The 19,185-nt window shown below is 52.6% G+C and overlaps 1 protein-coding gene across 3 annotated transcripts in view; it reads right to left on the bottom strand.

Moving 5' to 3' along the window:
• The window catches only part of LOC309797909 (cadherin-23), a 72,387-nt gene that overhangs the window by 19,062 nt on the left and 34,140 nt on the right, over positions 1 to 19,185 (bottom strand). For all 3 annotated transcript variants that reach the window (XM_082610990.1, XM_082610991.1, XM_082610992.1), the window contains 10 exons: positions 15,395 to 15,616; positions 14,983 to 15,102; positions 13,912 to 14,092; positions 8,306 to 8,439; positions 7,531 to 7,740; positions 6,868 to 6,975; positions 5,366 to 5,468; positions 3,920 to 4,045; positions 2,984 to 3,187; positions 1,018 to 1,476 (listed from right to left, as the gene is read on the bottom strand). In XM_082610990.1, coding sequence (XP_082467116.1) covers positions 1,018 to 1,476; positions 2,984 to 3,187; positions 3,920 to 4,045; positions 5,366 to 5,468; positions 6,868 to 6,975; positions 7,531 to 7,740; positions 8,306 to 8,439; positions 13,912 to 14,092; positions 14,983 to 15,102; positions 15,395 to 15,616 — 1,867 coding nt within the window. The remainder of the gene's footprint in view (positions 1 to 1,017; positions 1,477 to 2,983; positions 3,188 to 3,919; positions 4,046 to 5,365; positions 5,469 to 6,867; positions 6,976 to 7,530; positions 7,741 to 8,305; positions 8,440 to 13,911; positions 14,093 to 14,982; positions 15,103 to 15,394; positions 15,617 to 19,185) is intronic.

The following is a 19,185-nucleotide window of genomic DNA, read 5'->3' as shown; positions in this document are numbered from 1 at the left end:
TTCCCATTATCGACCTGAGAATTTCCTTGGGACATATACCCAGGAACAGAATTGCTGGGTCATGGGGTATGAGTGTACTTTGTGTTGGATTGCCGTCTAGATGTAAAGTTAGTCGAAATTCCTACAGCAGCATAGGATGTCCCCACATTGTCACCAATACTCAATACTGTCCACATCCTAATGTCTGCTAATCACATACGGAAAACCAATATCTCACTGATGTTTTACTATGCATTTCTCTGAATAACAATGATCTTTAGCCTTTTTTCATAGCCATGTTAGTTTTTCTGTCACTCCTCTGGGCCTTCCAAGAAGGACACCTGTAAGTTTGTCCCATGTCCCCTACTTAACTCCCCAAAGGAGCAAAAACACTGAACTTTTGGAAAAATGGTAAAACCATCAAAATTATAATAAGCTGCGTAAATCATGAAAGATAAGCCACAGTTCCCTTTGTTTTGTGGTAGTGTAAGAAAATCATTAAGGGTATACACACACACATATGTAATATAGAAATATGTGTGTGTGTATATATATCATATATATTTTTCTGTATTATATACATATATATGAAACTTAGAGACAATTTAAATGGCCCAGATATATATGAAGAAAGTGTTCAACCACCCGGTTATTAAAGAAATGCATATTAAAACAAGGTGCCATTTACCTATGAAATTACAAACACGAAAACTGTGTAATATCTAATGCTGTCAAGAGTGTGGTGACATGGGCACTCTCATATAATACTAGTAGAGTAAGAGAATCAGACAGAGAGGGAGCTGGTCAAGGGAGAAGGAAGAAGAGAAGGGAGAGAGGGGAAGAGCCAGGAGAGAGGTGGCAAAGAGAGGTAAGGATGTGCTGTCAATAGTGGGGAAACGAGAGGAGGAAGGAGCAGCTGAGGGAAAGGGAGGAACAGAGCGAGAGAACAGAGAGAAGGAGGGTAAGGGAGAAAGCAGAGAGCCAGGAGACTGGGGCAGGGAGTCAGGAGGAAGGCTGGAGGGGAGCAGGCCCTTGTACCTGTGTTGATATTCACGGCAAAGGCGTCCTCCTGGTCGGGCACCAGGCGGTCAGTGTCATCCTTGGCCACGATGCCGATGATGTGGTACTCCAGCTTAGGGTTGAGGTCACGGTCGATGGCAGTGACGTTGGCAATGACCGTGCCTGGCTCAGCTGACTCCAGCACGCTCACCGTCTGGATGGGGTTGAGGAACTCAGGGCGGGAGTCATTGATGTCATCGATAAGGATAGTGATGATGGCTGTGCCCGAGAGAGGGATGGTGCCCCGGTCGGTGGCCACCACTGTCAGCCTATAGGATTCCTGCTCCTCCCTGTCAATGGTGGCATTGCCGACACGTATGACACCAGTGACTGGGTGGATGATGAAGCGGTCCTGAGCCCCAGCTTCTATTCGGTAGATGAGCTCCGCATTGAGGCCACTGTCCTCATCTGTGGCTGTGACCTGAAGGACTGAGAATCCTGTGGGGGTGGGAATGGGGAGCAGCTGAACACAGTGGCTTCTTCTAAAAACACCACACCGAGCTACTTTTCTTGGTGGTTCACAAGGGCCTCTTCCCACCATAGCCTTGCCAGCATCTATCTTTGTTTTTATTGTTATATATAAAGCCTACTTTATTTTTAAATTTATTTATTTTAATTGAAGTATAGTTGATTTACAATGTTGTGTTAGTTTCAGGTGTACAGCGAAGTGATTCAGATATATATTTCGAGATATGTATACGTATATATATTCTTTTTCAGATTCTTTTACATTATAGGTTATTACAGGATAATGAATACAGGTCCTTGTTGTTTGTCTATTTTACATAGTGGTGTGCATCTGTTAATCCCAAACTCCTAATTTATCCCTCCCCACCCCCCCTTTGCCCTTTGGTAACCATAAATTTGATTTCAAAGTCTGTGAGTCTATTTTGATTTGTAAATAAGCATCTATCTTTTATGCCTTTTGCATGTTTGCAATTTTGTAGGAAAATGGTATCCTATTTTATTTTGCATTCTTTGATTATTTGTGAGACTGAACAATTTTTAATAATTTAATGATTAGTTGCATCTTCTCTCATGCAAAGTGTTGTCCTTTGCCCATTTTTATCAATTTATATAAATTGTATAATTATGATAACTTGTGACAAATACCTTTTTTTTCAGTTTGTTGTTTGCCTTTCAATACTGGTTATAATTATATGATGTAAAGAAGTTTAAAATTCATATGCACCAAAATTTAGTATTTTTCCTTTTTGACGTTCTTCTGTTTCTTATATGCTTAGAACCTTCTTATTCCAAAATCAGATAAATATTCACCCGAAGTGTCTTCTTTTATTTTTTAATGTTTTATACTCTTTTACAGTTCCTTTAGGATGTCTTTGGGTTTCTTTTTGGTGTCTGATATGGGGTGAGAATCTAGACTAAATAAGAAGAGACGTTTTGCACACGAAATAGTTTTCACTATTGGTTTCATTGTTTCCTTTATCACATATTACATTCCTTATAATTTACCGGTATCTGTTGCTGGGCTACTTTGTCCCAGAGTCTTGTGTTCATATCACGTGGTTTTAAATACTGTAGTTTGGTAATATGTTTGTTATAAATATCTGGTAAGACAAATCTGGCTTTATTATACTTATTTTTCAAAATGTCCTTTTTCTTCCAGATGACGATTAGAATCAAATTTATGTCCCCAATCATGTTTGATTTTGATGGGAATCATGTTAATCCTATTTTGATTTTAAAACAGTCAGTTTTTCCATCCAGGAACACGGACGGAACATACCTTAATAATCTCATTTTGCAGACAAGACAGTGTGGGTCCGAGAAGGGAGGTGAGGGGCACTTGGGTCTCCTGACTCCCTCTCCACACACCCTGCTGCCCATCCTTCTCCCCGCTGGACGTGACTTCTGCCTCCAATCCCCACAGACCACCAGCCAGCTCCCGCCTGGGGGCTGGGGCCTGGGGCCTGCCCCTGTGTACCTGGTGGGCAGTTCTCCAGCAGGTGGACAGTGAGGGCGGCAGGGCTAAAGGTGGGCCAGTTGTCATTGTCATCCAGGATGGTGACGAGCAGGTCGGCTGTGTCGTTGAGCAGCCCAATGTCCTCAGCCAGCAGCAGTAGCTCCAGGACGGCGGGTGAGAAGGCCTCCCGGTCAATGGTGGCACCTGACCTCACTGTCACCACGCCTGGCACCCAGCGCCACCAGCCGGGGAGATACAAAGGAAAAGAGATGCAGTGGGAGACCGGGTGAGAACCAACAGGGAGGGGACAGAGAAAGATAAGGCTTGACGGGGACAGATGTGAAAGGGCAGCAGAGAAGGCAACCCAATGACTTTCTTCCCCAAAGGCTCAACAACCATTGTTTAGGGAGGTCCCGTAGGTGCCTGTGTTCCGTGACTGTCTCTTCCCCAGGTGCCCTCAGCAATTCTCCCGAGTCCCGCCTGGGATGAATGCCCCAGGCTGGAGGAATGGCCAGCTCTGGTGAGAGAGGTGCTGGTATATCCCTCCTTGTCACCTGTCACTCAATCGGCCAGGGCCAGACTGATGTAACGGTCTCTGGGGAGCTTTGGGTCTGGTTTGAGGACAGACCATTGGCTTCCTCTGGCAGACTAGGAGCCCCATCCTCCGGGCTGGGGAAGGGGAGATGGGGGAGTGGGTTTGGGGGGGCTCTCTGCCGAGCCTGAGAGCTTATGCACCAGCAGGTCCCTTCTGTTGACCCCAAGTGTCTTCCTGGTTCCTCCCACCCGGCCCCCGGGTGGCCTAATCCAGCTGTAAGATGGGGACTGTGAGGAAGGGGGTCTCTGTGGAGAGCCTGGATCCAGCAATGAGAAAGGAGACCTTAGATCTAGCAGTGGGGTCACCCTAGCAGGAGGACCCGGAGCCAGGGTGGGAGAGCTGGGGTGGTGCAGAGGCCTCACCGGTGCTATTGTCAATATCAAAGAGCCCGCTCTGGGCACCCAGCAGCTGGTAGGTCACCACGGCGTAGACATCCAGGTCTGCATCCAGGGCCAGGATGGGCCCATTGAGCACCGTCAGCGGGGTCCCTGGGCCGGGGGAGAGGGGTCACTGCAGGGCCAACATGGCCCCCCGCCCGCCCCTCCCCCTCCCCAGCCAGTCCCGGTGAGCCATGGCTGACGATGGATGAGAGGGAGGGAGGGAGGTGAAGTGGACGGGGCGGGAGACCCTGGGCCGGGCTGCGGCAGCCTTGGCAGACTGACGCAGATGCCTGGGGGGCGGCCTCAAAGCCCTGCTGGGGAGAAAACACAACAGTGGTGAGCAAGCCCCTCCGGCCCGCCCGGAGCACGCCTGCCTTCCCAGCAGCCTTTGAGGCTGGCCACTCCGAGGGAGGGTCTGGGGACTCCCTGACCTCCCCTCCCTATGTGGGGGCCCTGTCTAGGTATGCACCCCCAACCCAGTCTGTCCATGCATGTGTGTCCACAATGCTCTAACAGCTGTCCGACTATACATGGCTAGGAACCCATATGTGTGTGCAGGACTCCGTGTTCACACGGCCACGAGCACTCACACTGTAGCACTTGCAGGCCTGGGAGTCCCCAGGTTGTGCACCTGTCTGCCTCTGCAGGTGGGCATATTTGCACACGGAGTGCACTGTGCAGGCACCCATGTGCCTGTGTGTGTGTCTGTGCACATGTGTAAGCCCACACATATGCCTTACATGGATGTGCATTGGCACACATGTGAGCATATACACAGGCCGTTTTAAGATTCAAATTCCTTCAGGGGAGACACCCAGCCAGAGACAAGGAGTATCTCAGCTCATCCTTTTCTGACTTAGAATCCAAGCTACGGGGGAGGCTGGAGGAGGAGTGAGGGGACTCCCCTGGGGAGACAGTGAAGAGGAGATTCTGTCCCTTTGAAGGGAGGTGAGGCTGGTCAGTGCATGCATGTGGGGAAAGGGCCACACTGACCTGTGAGGGGTCCCGGCCCCCCACCTGTGATTACAGATGCTCCCTGAGCTTTCAGAAGCCTCTAGGGTGCCCTATGCTCCTGGAGTGGAGGGAACAGGGAGGAGTAGGCTTATTCCCCTCCTGGGTAGTCCTTACACCTTAATGCCCCTTGAGGAGGGGCAGTGGGGCTGTTCTCAGACAGCCTTGGAGACCAATGACCACATCCAACCAGACCCGTGGCCTCTTTGGCGGCCCCTAAGAGGCATGGCAGCCCTGGCCCACCAGCCCTTCGGAGCTGTGCCCCTTTCTCCCCTCCACACCCTTTTGCACTTGCCAGGTCTGTGTTCAGCCAGGCCTCAGCTGGGGCCCCACCAGGCACAAGGGAGGTCCTCAGGCATCTGGGGCCCAGGGGGTGCCTGACAGCAGCAGGAGTCCCCAGGTGGGCCCAGCACCTACCAGCAGGAGAATTCTCCATCACCTCCGCCTGGTAGGTGCTCTCAGTAAAGAGGGGGTGGTTGTCGTTCTCATCCGCAAGGAAGACCAGCAGCAAGTCAAAATCCTGTGGGAGGCACGACAGGGGTGGGGACAGGTTGTGGGCCATGGTCTAGCAAAGCGCTCCAGTGGGAGGAGGACTTGGAAGGAGGGCGGGGGTCAAGGCAGAGAGGTAGATGATAGAAAAGCCTCTGCCACGGGTCCAGGACCTGTGGTTCAAGCCTCTGCTGTGTTAGCAGTTCACAGGGCGGTCTTGGGCAAATCTTTCCCTCTCTCTGGGCCCCAGTTTTCCAATCTGACAAATGGGGATCTTAAGTCCCTTGCAGAGATATTGTGAAGTTCACAGGAGAAGGGAGGTGAGTGGTACTCAATCGTGCTCCATCTCATGGTAAGGAAGGACTGTAGCCAGGAAGATGAGTCTTAGTTTCCAGACCCTCCTGGCTGGCCTGGTGCCCTGGTCAGAGTTCATCCAAACGTCCACCCAGTGCTGCACTTCATACCTTTCAAAAACCACAGTTATCCTATCTCTTAGAACCTCCCAGTGCCCCAGATGCTTCTCCATTGCAGAGGTGGGGGACCCAAGACCCAGAGAGGGGGGTGACTATTCACAGCCACGTGGTAAGTTAGCAGCAGAGTGGTGACCAGCCTCCAAGCTTCTGGATTCCCACCACCCAATGCTGCTGCTTTCCAGGATGACCCAGGCCCTCCTAAAGGACAGGCAGAGGAGGGGGAGTGACAGAGGGAGAGAAAAGAAGGAGGGAGGACATGAGAGAAGGAAGGAAGGCGAGGAGCACAGGATGAGAGACGCCAGCGGCCTGCACCTCCAGCCCGAAGTCTCCTCGGCCTGTACAGATGCAGAAACTGAGGCCCAGAAAGGGCTGAGCCATACAACTAGTCAGAAGCAGAGCTGAGATGAGCCAGACCTAGGCTCATCTCATGGGCTGGGAAGAGGGCTGATTCCTACCCCCAAATGGACTGTTTGCTTTGCAATACCCACTTCCTCTTAGTAAAGAGAGCCAAACTTTTGGCTTTGGAGGGAAAAGCCACCTGGAAAACGCAGCCCTTTCAGAACCCCAGAGTACGTACTTGTGTACATGTGTCCCCCCACTGCCACCCCTGACACCGCTGTCGTGTGTGCCCAAGTATCGGTGGTTTGGGGAGAAAAGATGATAGCTGGTATTTACTGAGCGTTTGCCATATGCCAGGCACTGTGCCGAGGACTTGACAGACATTGGCTCCTTCAAGTCCTCTCCACGATTCTGGGGTAGGTGTGTCTCCATTTGGCAGAAGAGAAAGTGGAGGCTGAGAGACAATGACTTGCCAAAGCCACACACCCACTGACAGGCAGAAATGGGATTTGAACCCACCACTTGCTTACTCCAAAACCTGTGCAGCTAAACCCCGGGCCATGCCGCCTGGGTACATCCAGCACCGGCCCTGCTCCCCAGTATGCCCTCCAGCCTTACCCTCCTGGCTATGCGTGGATTCTCTGGGTTGTCCTTCACGGAAATGGTCAGCTTGTATTCCGGGATCCGCTCGCGGTCCAGGGGCCGGTTCACAGTGACGATCCCTGTCTGGGATGTAGAGGCTGGTGAGCTGAGCAATGACCTGTCCCCTACTTTGGGCTCTGGCCCACGGAGGCCCAACTGCTCTGCCTGTAGGAATGGCCGTAAATGATCTCCCTAAATCACCAAAGATATGGTCTAGAAGGACCAAAATGGATCAGCAGGGCCTTGCCAGAGCAAGAGTGACCCACCAATGCCAGGTCTTGCTGCCTGAAAGGGATGGTCCCTCTGAGGGCCCCACGGTGACAGCAGCCGGTAACGCTCCAAGAGGTCAGGGGAGGACTTCTTGGTGCATCTTGGTACAAACCAAGTGGTACTGAAGCTCTGGTCCCATCCCTGCACATGACAAGCCTTGGGGTGACAGGGACCCCATAAGTGGCTCACCTAGGAATCCAAGATTCCATGCTTCCCACAGAGACCCCACATCCCAGTGGAGGATAGAGACTTGAGGAGGAAGTGGAACCAACAGAAGCCCAGACAGCAGAGTAGAAAAGCCCCTAGGGCAGGGTCATTTTTTTTTAGGAAAAATCCTGGGGGCTTCTCTGGGGTCAGACCCAGCCCTACCGTGGCGTTGATGGAGAAGGCCCGCTCTCGGTTGCCTGCAGTGATGTTGAAGGTGAGGAGGGCGTTGCACCCGCTGTCAGCGTCGCTGGCCAGGATATGGGTGACGAAGCTGGAGACGGGGATGTTCTCACTGATGGTGACGTTCATGGGTAGGTTCAGCAGCACGGGGTCGTTGTCGTTGATGTCCAGCACCCGGATCCCCACCAGCATCTGGGGCGCGTCAGGGAAGAGGGGGAAATGAAGGAGAAGGACCAGGAGAAAAGGGGGCGCGGGGGAGATGGAGGAGAGAGTGGAGGCAGAGAACGGGATGGTGGACATGGCGGCCGAGGAAGAGGCAAGGAGGCAGGTGGAGCGGGACAGCAAAGTGGTGGTAATGGAGGAAGGAAAGGTGCAGCTCGTCGTGGGGGAAAAAGAGGAAGCCCAAGAAAATGACAACAAAAAAGGCAAGAGGATGTAAACGAGGATAAGAGGGAAGGAGGAAAAATAGAGGCAGAGGCGGGATGGAAATGGCAGAGTGACAGGTGCAGAGGCCTGGCTGACAGCACAGCCTCCCCAGGGAGCTCTGTGTGGCTGTGGCTGCCAGGTGCCAGGTCCAGCCTCCATGGGTGAGCCTCACGAGGCACTTGCAGGTCTGGTAGGGGCCCTGAGGGCCTGGACTGACTCCAGAGCAGCCTGAGGCTGTATGGGCATGAAGGTGGCAGCGTTTATAGGAGTCTCTATGGAGAGTTCAGGGAGCAGGGAGGTGAAGCCAGTGGAATGGGGCCCCCAGACTCACCGTGGAGCTGAGCGGGGGCACCCCCCTGTCTCGAGCACAGATGGTCAGGTTGTAGAAGGCAGTGGTCTCCCGGTCCAGCTCCACATCCTTCCGGACCCGCAGCACGCCTTCCACGGGAGAGATCACAAACTCCCCTGGGTGTCACCCAGGAGAAGCCAGGGTTAGCTGAGAATAGCCAAGAGTGGTGGAGAGCCCAGGCCTTTCCCTGTTTCCTCTAGTGAGCCTTACTCACCAGGGTCAGAGGCAGCTGGGGCGTGGGCCCTCCAGCATCCCCCGCTTCAGACCCTCGTGGGACCTGCCAAGGGCTGGGAAGTGCAGGAGGCAGGAGAACAGATAACTCCTAGGGGTACAAGCGGGCAGGGGCCCACTCATGCCCTGATAGGCCTGAGATGCCAGGCCAGGGACCCCCCTTGGGTAAGACGGTTATGTTGAAAAAGTGAAGGCTCCCTTTCTACACAAGCACTCTCTTTGTCACCACTATTGATCTGAAATCAATTAACGAAGGTGTCGGAAGCTTTGTCAGGTGCGATCCTTTCCAGATACCACATCTTGTAAAAAAGAATATTGGGGAAGGGCAAAGCTAACCCCAAAGGGACTCCTTGCTAGTGGTGAGGCACCGGGGCAGGATGGAGCGGGAGGGATTGAGGACAGGGAAGCCCCCAACTGTCTTCCATTCAGCCCTGGTATGCAGCCACGTGGAGCACAGCCAGGGTTCTCCCAGGCCTATGGCCATCCCTTGGCCCCTAGTTGGCCCTGATTTCCTTTCTTTGAGGCTGCTGAGGACCTCAGCTGGCCCTTTGGCTTCAACCCTTGTCTTGACCTAGCTGAGGGGCCAGATGTCTGAGGATGTCTAGAGCAAGGACCTCAGATTCTCAGGCTCTGAACTGGAAGAGACCTCAGAGACTATCCCGTGTCCTTTGGAAAATGAAATGGGAGAGAAGGGTGATGACTTGTTAGAGCCCCCATAGCAAATAAACAGTAGAACCCAGACTCGAACCTAGGGCTCTGCATCTCAGCTTACTACATCCATGGGACTTACCACTCAGAGCTGACCAGGGTGGGAGGGGTAAGAACAGGTAGGGGTGGAGGAGAAGAGCCGTGGGGCAGGATGACAGGGGAGCGAGTGGGGTCCCAGCTGGACAGGAGTGCTCAGGGGGCTGAGGAAAGTGAGGCAAGATGAACGAGGGAGGAGGGGAGAGTGTGAGGAAGAGGGGATCATCTCTCTGCACTCCCCCAGGAACTGGGAACGGTGAGAAAGTTACTTCCTTCACTTTCCCTTTTGGCATCTGGGGGAAAAGGCTTAGAGTGGGGCAGTGACTCGCTCAGAGACACACAGCACGCAAGGGTGCAGCAAGAACAGAGGCCCAAGCTCCCCAACAATTTTCTCTGCCTGCTTCTACCTACCTCACAACTCCCTGCCCCCAGTTCCTACAGCTCTGATTTACCAAAACAGCCCCTCCGCGGCCCAACTGCAACTGGGATTTCCCACCAGCCCTTCCGCTCCCAGCAGTCCTATGGGCTACACCCTGCTTAGAGGGGCGGAAGCCACTTGAAGCAGGATTTCCTGAGGCTGATAATCCAAGGTCTCCAAAGAATGGGGGATTCCCTTTCTAGGGGTTTCCCAGCCCTGTCTCAGCCCCGGCCATGTGCAAGCAGATGGCCAGCTGCCTTCTCTCCGAAGCGAACCACCCCGTTGATGGAAGGGAAGAGGTTCCGAAGGCAGCCTGCCTGAGCAGGCCTGAGGTGCTGGGGGCTGGGCCCAGGCTAGACCCCCACAAGGTCAGCTCAGTGGGGGAGGTAGGCAGGTCAAAGGCCCCAAAACAGCAAAATGCCCTCCTCAGCAGCTTGCCCCGGGGCCTGAACCCCCCAGCACTCCACTCCTTCTGGAGATAGAGGGTTAAAAGCAGAGGCTTCCCATCAGTCATATCCCGGTCTGCAATGCTGACTTCGCTCCTATGTGCCCTTGGGCATGTGATTAAATCTCGCCTTGGGCTTCCCTGGTGGTGCAGTGGTTGAGAGTCCACCTGCCGATGCAGGGGACATGGGTTCGTGCCCCGGTCCGGGAGAATCCCACATGCCGCGGAGCGGCTGGGCCCGTGAGCCATGGCCGCTGAGCCTGCGCGTCCAGAGCCTGTGCTCCGCAACGGGAGAGACCACAACAGTGAGAGGCCCGCGTAACCCCCCCCAAAAAAATCTCGCCTTGATGCTCTCATCTGAAAAATGGGCTAATAAAGAGGTACCACAGCAGGGTTGTGCTGGTACTGGACAAGGCTCAGTTCACCTTGTGTATGCTGGACCCATGGCAGCTCTTTGTATCATTAGGGACATCCTGAAAGGGAGCCCAGGCAGCCCTGTGAAGGAGCTGGGGGCTTACACGGAAGATGAGGATGTAAGAAAGGGGCCCAATGAGTGGACCTGACCAGAAAGGGACGCTGGAGGTTCTGAGAACGCCGGGATAGAGGGGAAGAGGCGCAAGTGACATGGCCTGTTTCCCAGCCGTTCTTTTTTTTTTTTTTTTTGGCCGCGTTGGGTCTTCACTGCTGTGCTTGGGCTTTCTCTAGTTGTGTTGAGAGGGGGCTACTCTTCGTTGTGGTGCGCGGGCTTCTCATTGCAGTGGCCTCTCTTGTTGTGCAGCACGGGCTCTAGGCACGCGGGCTTCAGTAGTTGTGGCACGTGAGCTCTAGAGCACAGGCTCAGTAGTTGTGGCGCACGGGCTTAGTTGCTCTGTGGCATGTGGGATCATCCTGGACTGGGGCTCGAACCCATGTCCCCTGCATTGGCAGGCGGATTCCTAACCACTGCGCCACCAGGGAAGTCTTCCCAACTGTTCTTTGACCACGTGCCTCCTCGCAGCTTAGTGGGGCTTATAAGAGCCCAGGCAGCCCTGATGTCTTCCCACCAGCAGGAGCCCCTTCCAGGTTCAGGCTGCAGTAGTGGGAAGGTGACCTTGAAGCCGGGTGGCTTGGAGTACATCCTTTCACCCGTGGTGTTGCTAAACTGGCTTTCCAGGAAAACAGCCCTGATTTATAGTGTTTGTCAGTTTTTCAAATTACCAACCGGGTTCCCGTGTCAGGGAACCCGGAGGTGAGGAGAGAGGTGGGGAGTGGATGTTGTGACCTGTGCGAGCCGCTCCAGCACAGCACTAGGTCATCCACCTCACCCCGCCCAGCCTCCGCTTATCTCCTCTGGAGTGGGGCCAGTGCTCGGTGATTCCCAAGTTATCTTTGGGCTGTGAGTGTCTACTCTTCCTTTCCAGGGGGAGGGAGCCCCAGGCCAGGTCAGCCTGGAGAAACTCCTGGCCCCTCTCACTGCCCCAGGGGCCTGACTCTCTGCCTGCCCCTATGAGGCCTCAAGTTCCTAGGCTGGCCCCGATCCTGTGTGCACTTAACCTGGCAGGTTCTGCTCAGGACAGCAAAGGCCCGTGGCAGGGAGCAGTCTGCAGTCTGCTGGGCATGAGTGTGAGCCCTGCACCCTGGAGGCGGGTGCAGAGAGGGTCCCTTCCTGGGAGGGGCTCAGCTGCCCACTCAGCCCCCACCTGTCAAGCAGACTTTGGCATCCTCCCGAACAGGAGCAGGACTCCCATGAAATGATACAACCGCTGTGTGTGTGTGTGACAAGAGCACAGGAGAAAGGCCCATGCTCTCCTGGTTGCAGAGCAGGAAGGCACAGTGCTTGGCCAGGGAAAGGACTTTTGGGACATGAGAGGGTGACATGTCAGAACACAGTGACCCACCGCAAGCTCTGGACAGCAGGGCCTCCAAGTCTGGCCCTACAGAAGTGGGTTTGTGTTTTTAGCCTCTTAATTGAAAATTCATCCCAGGTTCTATAACCTCTCCTCTGCCTGCTGTGTCAGTGCGCTCCTCTCATCGCACGCCTTTAAATATCTCTGGGGTGACTACTCCCAAATACCTCTCTCCACTGCAGACCTCTCTCCTGAACTCCTGGCTTGTATATCCAAGGCCTATCTGACATCTCAAACCTAACCTCACCCTCCTCCCCACCGCCCCACCTTCCCTGCTCCCGCTGCAGTCTTCCCATCTGCTAACGGCACAGTTGCTCAGGCCAAAACCTTGGTGTCATCCTTGACTTTAGGTTACATCTCACATCCAATCAGTCAGCACATCCTGTTGGCCGTCTATGAGATATACCAGAACTCACGATCTCCAGTGCCGCTTCCCTGGTCCCAGCTACACCATCTCTAGCCCCAGTGACTGCAACAGGCTCCTATCAGGCATTCCCTAACCTCTATGGTCTGGTCTGAGCTCAGGAAATGGAGTGCTCCTGTTGAAATTTAAGTCAAATCACATCCCTCCTGCGTTCAAAGCCCTCCTACGGTTCCCATGTTACTCGGAGAAAAAGCCAAGTCCTCATAATGGCCTACAAGGCCCAACATCTGTCTCTATTACCTCTCTGATCTCATCTCCTCTTACTCTTCCCCTTGCCTGGCTTCATGCCAGCCACTGGGCCGCTTTGCTCCTCTGTGAACAAGCCAGGCACACTCCAACCTCAGGGCCTTTGCACTTGCTGCTCCCTCTGTCATGCTCATGCTCTTCCCTGGATGTCCACATGACCCATTCCTCACCTCCTTCAGGTCTTTGCTCAAATGTCATCTCCTTGCATAGGTCTTCCTTGAGCACTCTTTCTAAAACTGCAGCCTTCACCCTGGCATTCCCCATCTCCTGGCTTTATATTTCTCCGTAGCACTTAGCACCTCCCAATAGACTAAGTCGTCTGCTTAACCAGTTATGTTCAGCTGGCCAACTGGCCAACTGTATCTTCCAACTGGAACATATGTTCTATAAGGGAAGGGATTTGTATCTGTTTCTTAATATTCTGTATCCTCAGCATCTGGAATGTGGTCAGCAAATATGCTCAATACATACTTATTGAGGGCTCAATTAAAAATCAGGATGTTTCACAGAGATCTGGATTTCCAGCATTTCTTTTAAAAATGGGAAGGGCTCCCCCGCCCCAACCCTGGGGCCTGCATTTCAACCTGACCACAATCGGCAAGAGCGGAGCTGTGGCTGCTGTAGCCCCCACTACTCCCTATCCTCTTGCCCAGACCTTTTCTCCCATGTGTGCTCCCTGCATGGCCCCAGTAGGCCTTGAGTTTGGGATTCCTACTCTACAAAAGTGAGTAAAAACTATCCTGAGAAATTGCTCTGGCCAGGCAAGCCCTGCTCTTCAACTGAGGAGAACAGTCGGGGTAGTTGTGAAGGCTATTAAGGGATGATGAGATGTGCAGAGAAATCTGGGTGCTCCCTGCATGTGTGCATTTGGGGGGTCCTGAAGGTCTGGGGCAAGGATGCTCGTCTTTCCTCTTTTCTCTGGGTATGACACAGGGGTGTTTTCTATCAGATTCTCAAAGGAGTCTGCGACCTTCCAAGGCTACCAGCCTCTGCTCCCAGATTTCAGAGTGTCCTCACCATATTCCTGGGAGAAGATTATTTTCATCATCTTATGGATGGGGAAACTGAGGCCCCATCGCACAATGGTGGGGCTAATTGCCTTGACACCTCCTTTTTCATCCTGCTCCTGAGTGGGGTCGGGGAGAAGCCCACTGGGTCATGCCACCCCCATCACCCAGCTCAGGCCCCACTCACCCAGAGGGTCTCCATCCACGATGCTGTACTCCACCTGCCCATTGGGGCCCGAGTCCCGGTCATGAGCCAGGAAGGTCCACACTCTGGGTCCTGGTTGGCCCTCGGTGACATCAAATGGTCCCTCGTAGTCTCTGGGGAAGGTGGGCACATTGTCGTTGATGTCATTCACGTTCACAAGCACCTGAGATGATGGGTGAGCTTAGTCAGCACTGCACCCCAGCCAGCCCTGCTCATCTGTAAACTGGATCTGATAATCCTGCCTCATGGGATGATGGAAGAATCATACTGGTTAATGGATGTGGGAGGGCTTTTTAAGCTATTCATGTGGATAAGTTATTGTTATTGTCAAAGTCTCTCTATGGTAGCTAGTGGGAAGCAGCCACATAGCACAGGGAGATCAACTCGGTGCTTTGTGACCACCTAGAGGGGTGGGATAGGGAGGGTGGGAGGGAGGGAGATGCAAGAGAGAAGAGATATGGGAACATATGTGTATGTATAACTGATTCACTTTGTTATAAAGCAGAAACTAACACAGCATTGTAAAGCAATTATACTCCAATAAAGATGTAAAAAAAAAAAAGAAAAGTCTCTCTATGGGCATAATAATATTATTAAGAATAATGCTATGAACTTCTCTTTATTGCTGTACTATGGTCATCTTTTTTCTGGTTTCATTTGCTCCTCCCACACCCTGAAACAGTTTTTTATTATCCCCCCTTTACAGAGGAGGAAAGTGAAGCTCAGGGAGGTTAAGTGACTTGCCCAGAGTCACATAGTTAGGAAGTAGAAGATCAGGGACATGAACCCCCGTTGGTTTGACTGGAGTTTGTGCCCTTCCCATGAAGGGGGGAAGGCAGGCGTCATCATCTATGTGATAGCTGCAGCCACACAGAGAGGTTCAGTAACCTCCTCAAAGTCACACTGCAAGCTTGGGTGAGCTGCTGAGATCAGGACAGGGCTCATGGATTTAGGCGTTTCTCCTGGAAACCCCGCTTCCCCACAGGACCTTTCTGTGACCTGTCCTACCCCACCCCCAAGTTGGGGCTCTCTCCCATCTACCCACCCACCCACCGTAGTGGTAGAGGTGAGGCGATGGGACAAGATGGGACACTGGTCCGTGGCGGTGACGATCAGGGTGTAGCGGCCACGGCTGATCTCGTAGTCCAGCTCCTTGGCAGCACGGATGACGCCCTGCAGGATAAGTAGAGGGGACGAGGGTGGATCAATAGGTGGTGGGTCTGGGGCACCCTCTGACCTCCCCAGGAGGGAGGCAGGCCCTGACATCCTGGCCATGACAGGGAGCCCCTGTTGTCCTCTAAACCAGGCCCCACCCAACCTTTTCATCCTCCCACACTGGCTGCCCCCCCAGTTTCTTCCCGGACTCCAGCTTTGCTCCGCTCCCACCCCCATGGCGTCACTGAGCTCCCCTCCAATCCCTTTGGCCAGCTGACCCTCTTCCTGGACCCCGCCACCAGCCACTGACCGTGTGCCTGTTGATGTGAAAGGTGTCGATGATGTTGCCTGCAATGATGGCATAGGTAACTGTGCCGTTGGGCCCCTCATCCGGGTCTAGTGCCTGGATGGTGACGAGGCTGGCATTGACTGTGTCCGGGCCCTCATCCAGTAAGATCTCATAGTGGGGCTGCTGGAACATGGGTGCGTTATCGTTCTCGTCCACGATGGTCACGTACACGTGGGTGGTGGCCTATGGAGAAGAGCGTGATCAGGTTCCTTGGTCACCTGGCTAGAGGGTTTGAGGTGGAGCCAGCTGGATGTATTCCTAGGCTTCACTTACTCAGTGTGATCCAACATGGTGAGGGAAAGGGAGAAGGATGAGAGCGAGGGAAGTCACAGGCTGAGAGAGGAAATCACAGAGGCTCTGTCAAAAGCCAAGCTAGGTTACTGCTTAGGTCCAAGATGGCACTTGCACCACCACTCTTATTGTCCATGACATCACTAATCAATCACAGCACTGCTGAGGCCAGATGCAACCTCAGGATCCTTGCTAGCACACCGATCTAATGATTATAATTGGCATATGAGATGAACTCCAGTAACTGCCTCCAGCCCATAGCTTTTTAAAAAAAATTTATTTATTTATTATTATTATTATTATTATTATTATTATTATTATTTTGCAGTATGCAGGCCTCTCACTGTTGTGGCCTCTCCCGTTGTGGAGCACAGGCTCCGGACGCGCAGGCCCAGCGGCCACGGCTCACGGGCCCAGCCGCTCTGCGGCATGCGGGATCCTCCCAGACTGTGGCACGAACCCGTGTCCCCTGCATCGGCAGGCGGACTCTCAACCACTGCGCCACCAGGGAAGCCTTTTATTTATTTTTTATACAGCAGGTTCTTATTAGTTATCCATTTTATACATATTAGTATATATATGTCAATCCCAATCTCCCAATTCATCACACCACCCTCCTTCTGCGACTTTCCCCCCTTGGTATCCATACATTTGTTCTCTACATCTGTGTCTCTATTTCTGTCCTGCAAACCGGTTCATCTGTACCATTTTTCTAGGTTCCATATATATGCGTTAATATATGATATTTGTTTTTCTCTTTCTGACTTACTTCACTCTGTATGACAGTTTCTAGATCCATCCACGTCTCTACAAATGGCCCAATTTCATTCTCCAGTCTATGGCTTTGACTGGGCCAGGGCCTTACTGACCCTGGACCTCCTTCCAGATCACAAAAAGCAAGAATGTGATGTACTCAGCCCACCCATTTAAGCTTCACCCACTGTTCATGTAAATGGAAGCAATGCCTATTTTCAGCATTTTTGAGAGGAAGGACATTGGGTTTGGGGCTACTACACGTGCAGAATTTGTTGAGCTGTGAAAAATAAAGCTCATAGTGCATGACTCCACTGCAAGGACAATCTCACTCCATATTCTCCTGTGATTGGCCATTTTTGGCTGATGCTTCATCCAATCAGACCACAGGTAATATTTAGCCAATCGAAACTCAGCAAGCAGCACTCAAGAACCATTGAGAAATGGTTGATGTGGCACTTCACAAGCAGAGGAGATAAATGGAAGAAAGAAATTAGCCATGTGCTGGTATTCTGTGTCCCTCAGCTGCCCTCCTCTCTTCTCTGCTTCTCCACCTGGGAGGATATCCTCTGTGGACTGCCTCACCTGGGCTCCCTTGCCATCTGGCTTCCAGATGGTTTGGCCAATGGGAGGTCCCGGCAGAAGACAGGAGGAGAGGTGGTGGGGGCATTTCTCCCTCACTCCCTCCTTTCCTCACTGCAGTTCTGCTGGAGGCTGTGTTTCTCCTGCTGGGTGGCCCCTCTTTCACGCCTCTGGCCCTCACTGGGCTCCAGTCACCTCACGCCCTCTTCTTGTCCTTCTGCACCCGTGGGTGATAATGGCTTCCTGCAGTTTTTAGTCTATGGGTGCTTCACCAGCCCTCTGTAAACAGTCCCTCTATTAAACTTTCTTCAGCTGAGCCCTTTCTGAGTGTGCCTTCTGTTTCCTGCCAGGACCCTGACTGATACAAACTGTAATTAGTGACTAATATAAAATAATAAGGTTATCACAACTTCACAAACATCTGGGTAGAGAGAATCTGACCAGGCCATTGCCAAGGGCAGGGAACAAAAAGCAGGTGGTGCAAAAAGCTGGATGTAGACAACCTGTGTGCACCTTTTCTGGGGTCTGGCTGGCTCTGGAACCACCTGTGGAAGGATGGACAGATGGACAGAAGACTGTCACTGCCCCTGCAGAGGGCATGAGTCCCCTGAGCTGCAGCTCTAGATCTTGGCAGGGGGAGGGGTGGGGGGCGGGGCATGTTAGGTGGTTGCTGGAACTGTTTCCAAAGCAGGTAGGCTTGACAGCCTTGAGATGGGGCTCTGTAACCTTGGACATGTCACAGAGGTCCTTTCTGGACCTTTTCTGTCTGTTAGTAAGGGACTTGACTTGTTCTTTAACAACCCTTCTGGCTCAGACATTCCGAGGATCTGGTCTGCCATCATCAGTCTGAATCCCTCCTCCATCAGGGAGGTATTCCTTTGGGTCTTAGAGTCTCAATGAATCTTCATAAAAATAACTATCACACAGAGAGGGAAAATGCATTAGTTTTACATTGCTCAAACTTTCCCACCGGAGTGGAGAGGGAACCTGCACTGAGTTGGGGAACAGCCTGAAGCATTTGTCTCAAGAATGAAATACCTTTGAAATCTCTCCTGTTATCTTTGAAAGCTCATATAAATTTCGCAATCTTTTCCATAATGTGTTTGCATTAGTTTCCATTAAAAATGGTGGTAGAGGCCCCAAACACTTGAGTAAAGATGACTGTCAAGGAAGGCCACCGCGTTCATCTTGTGGCTCTGCACACAAGATACAGCTCTGAGCACTTGCCACTGGCGAGGAGCCCAGCACTGCATCCTCCTGAGCCCCTTCGGCCACAGCAAGAGCGCACGAGTGCCGCCCTACAGGAAAGGGATGGATTCCAGCCTCACCAATGGGGGTGGTACTGACATTTCCCACTTTCCCAGACTCCTGGAAGTGGGTTTAACCATCGTCCAGTCTGCAGGGGCTGAGAGTGGGGGGCTCTAATAGTGCTGCCCCACAGAGCCCCTTCTCTCTGAGACCAGGACTTGAAAGAGGAGAGAGATACTGCCAGCAGGGCCAGTGCGGGGTGGGGTGCAAGAGCAGAGGATTAGAGGGGGTGTGTGTGTGAGAGAGCATCCTGCAGACATCTAGGGTGCGGGGAGTAGGAGAGGCTGGGGCCTGGGTGAGAGCAGTACTGCTGATTTTCTGTGGGACACACTACCTGATGTTACACACACACACACGCGTGTGTGTCCTAGTGTAGGGGTGTGCCAAGCCTGCTGGGTACTCCTGCACCTGTGCCATGTCTGTGTGTGTGTGTGCACGTGCACAAGGGTGTTGCAGGCTCTGGAATCTACAGTCAAGCCTCCCCCAACTCATTCACCTAGCTCTTTACAAAAGTTACATTTCATTCATCTATCCATCTATTCATTCATTCATTCAGTCATTCCACTACTGGGAGTGCCAGGACCTGGGCTGGGCTGGGCTGGAGGACGTCAGGTACAAGCCTCTGCTGGTGGGTGAGGGCTGATACAATCTATGATGACGACGATGTATCGCGCTAAGTTAGACGCAGATGTACTTCTCAGGCTTTACAACAATACTAATCCTCTGCAAAGAGTAATGGGGGAGAGAAGAAAAGGCTTCAAACGGGCGATCAAGTGACGCTGACTCTTGGCATACTGACTGGCTCCCCCACCTACAAG

The sequence above is a fragment of the Mesoplodon mirus genome (assembly GCF_964341445.2).
Source record: "Mesoplodon mirus genome assembly, chromosome: 2".
NCBI classification, from domain to species: domain Eukaryota; kingdom Metazoa; phylum Chordata; class Mammalia; order Artiodactyla; family Ziphiidae; genus Mesoplodon; species Mesoplodon mirus.
Note: the sequence above shows the minus strand (reverse complement) of the source record. Positions and strands in the feature narration are given on the sequence as shown.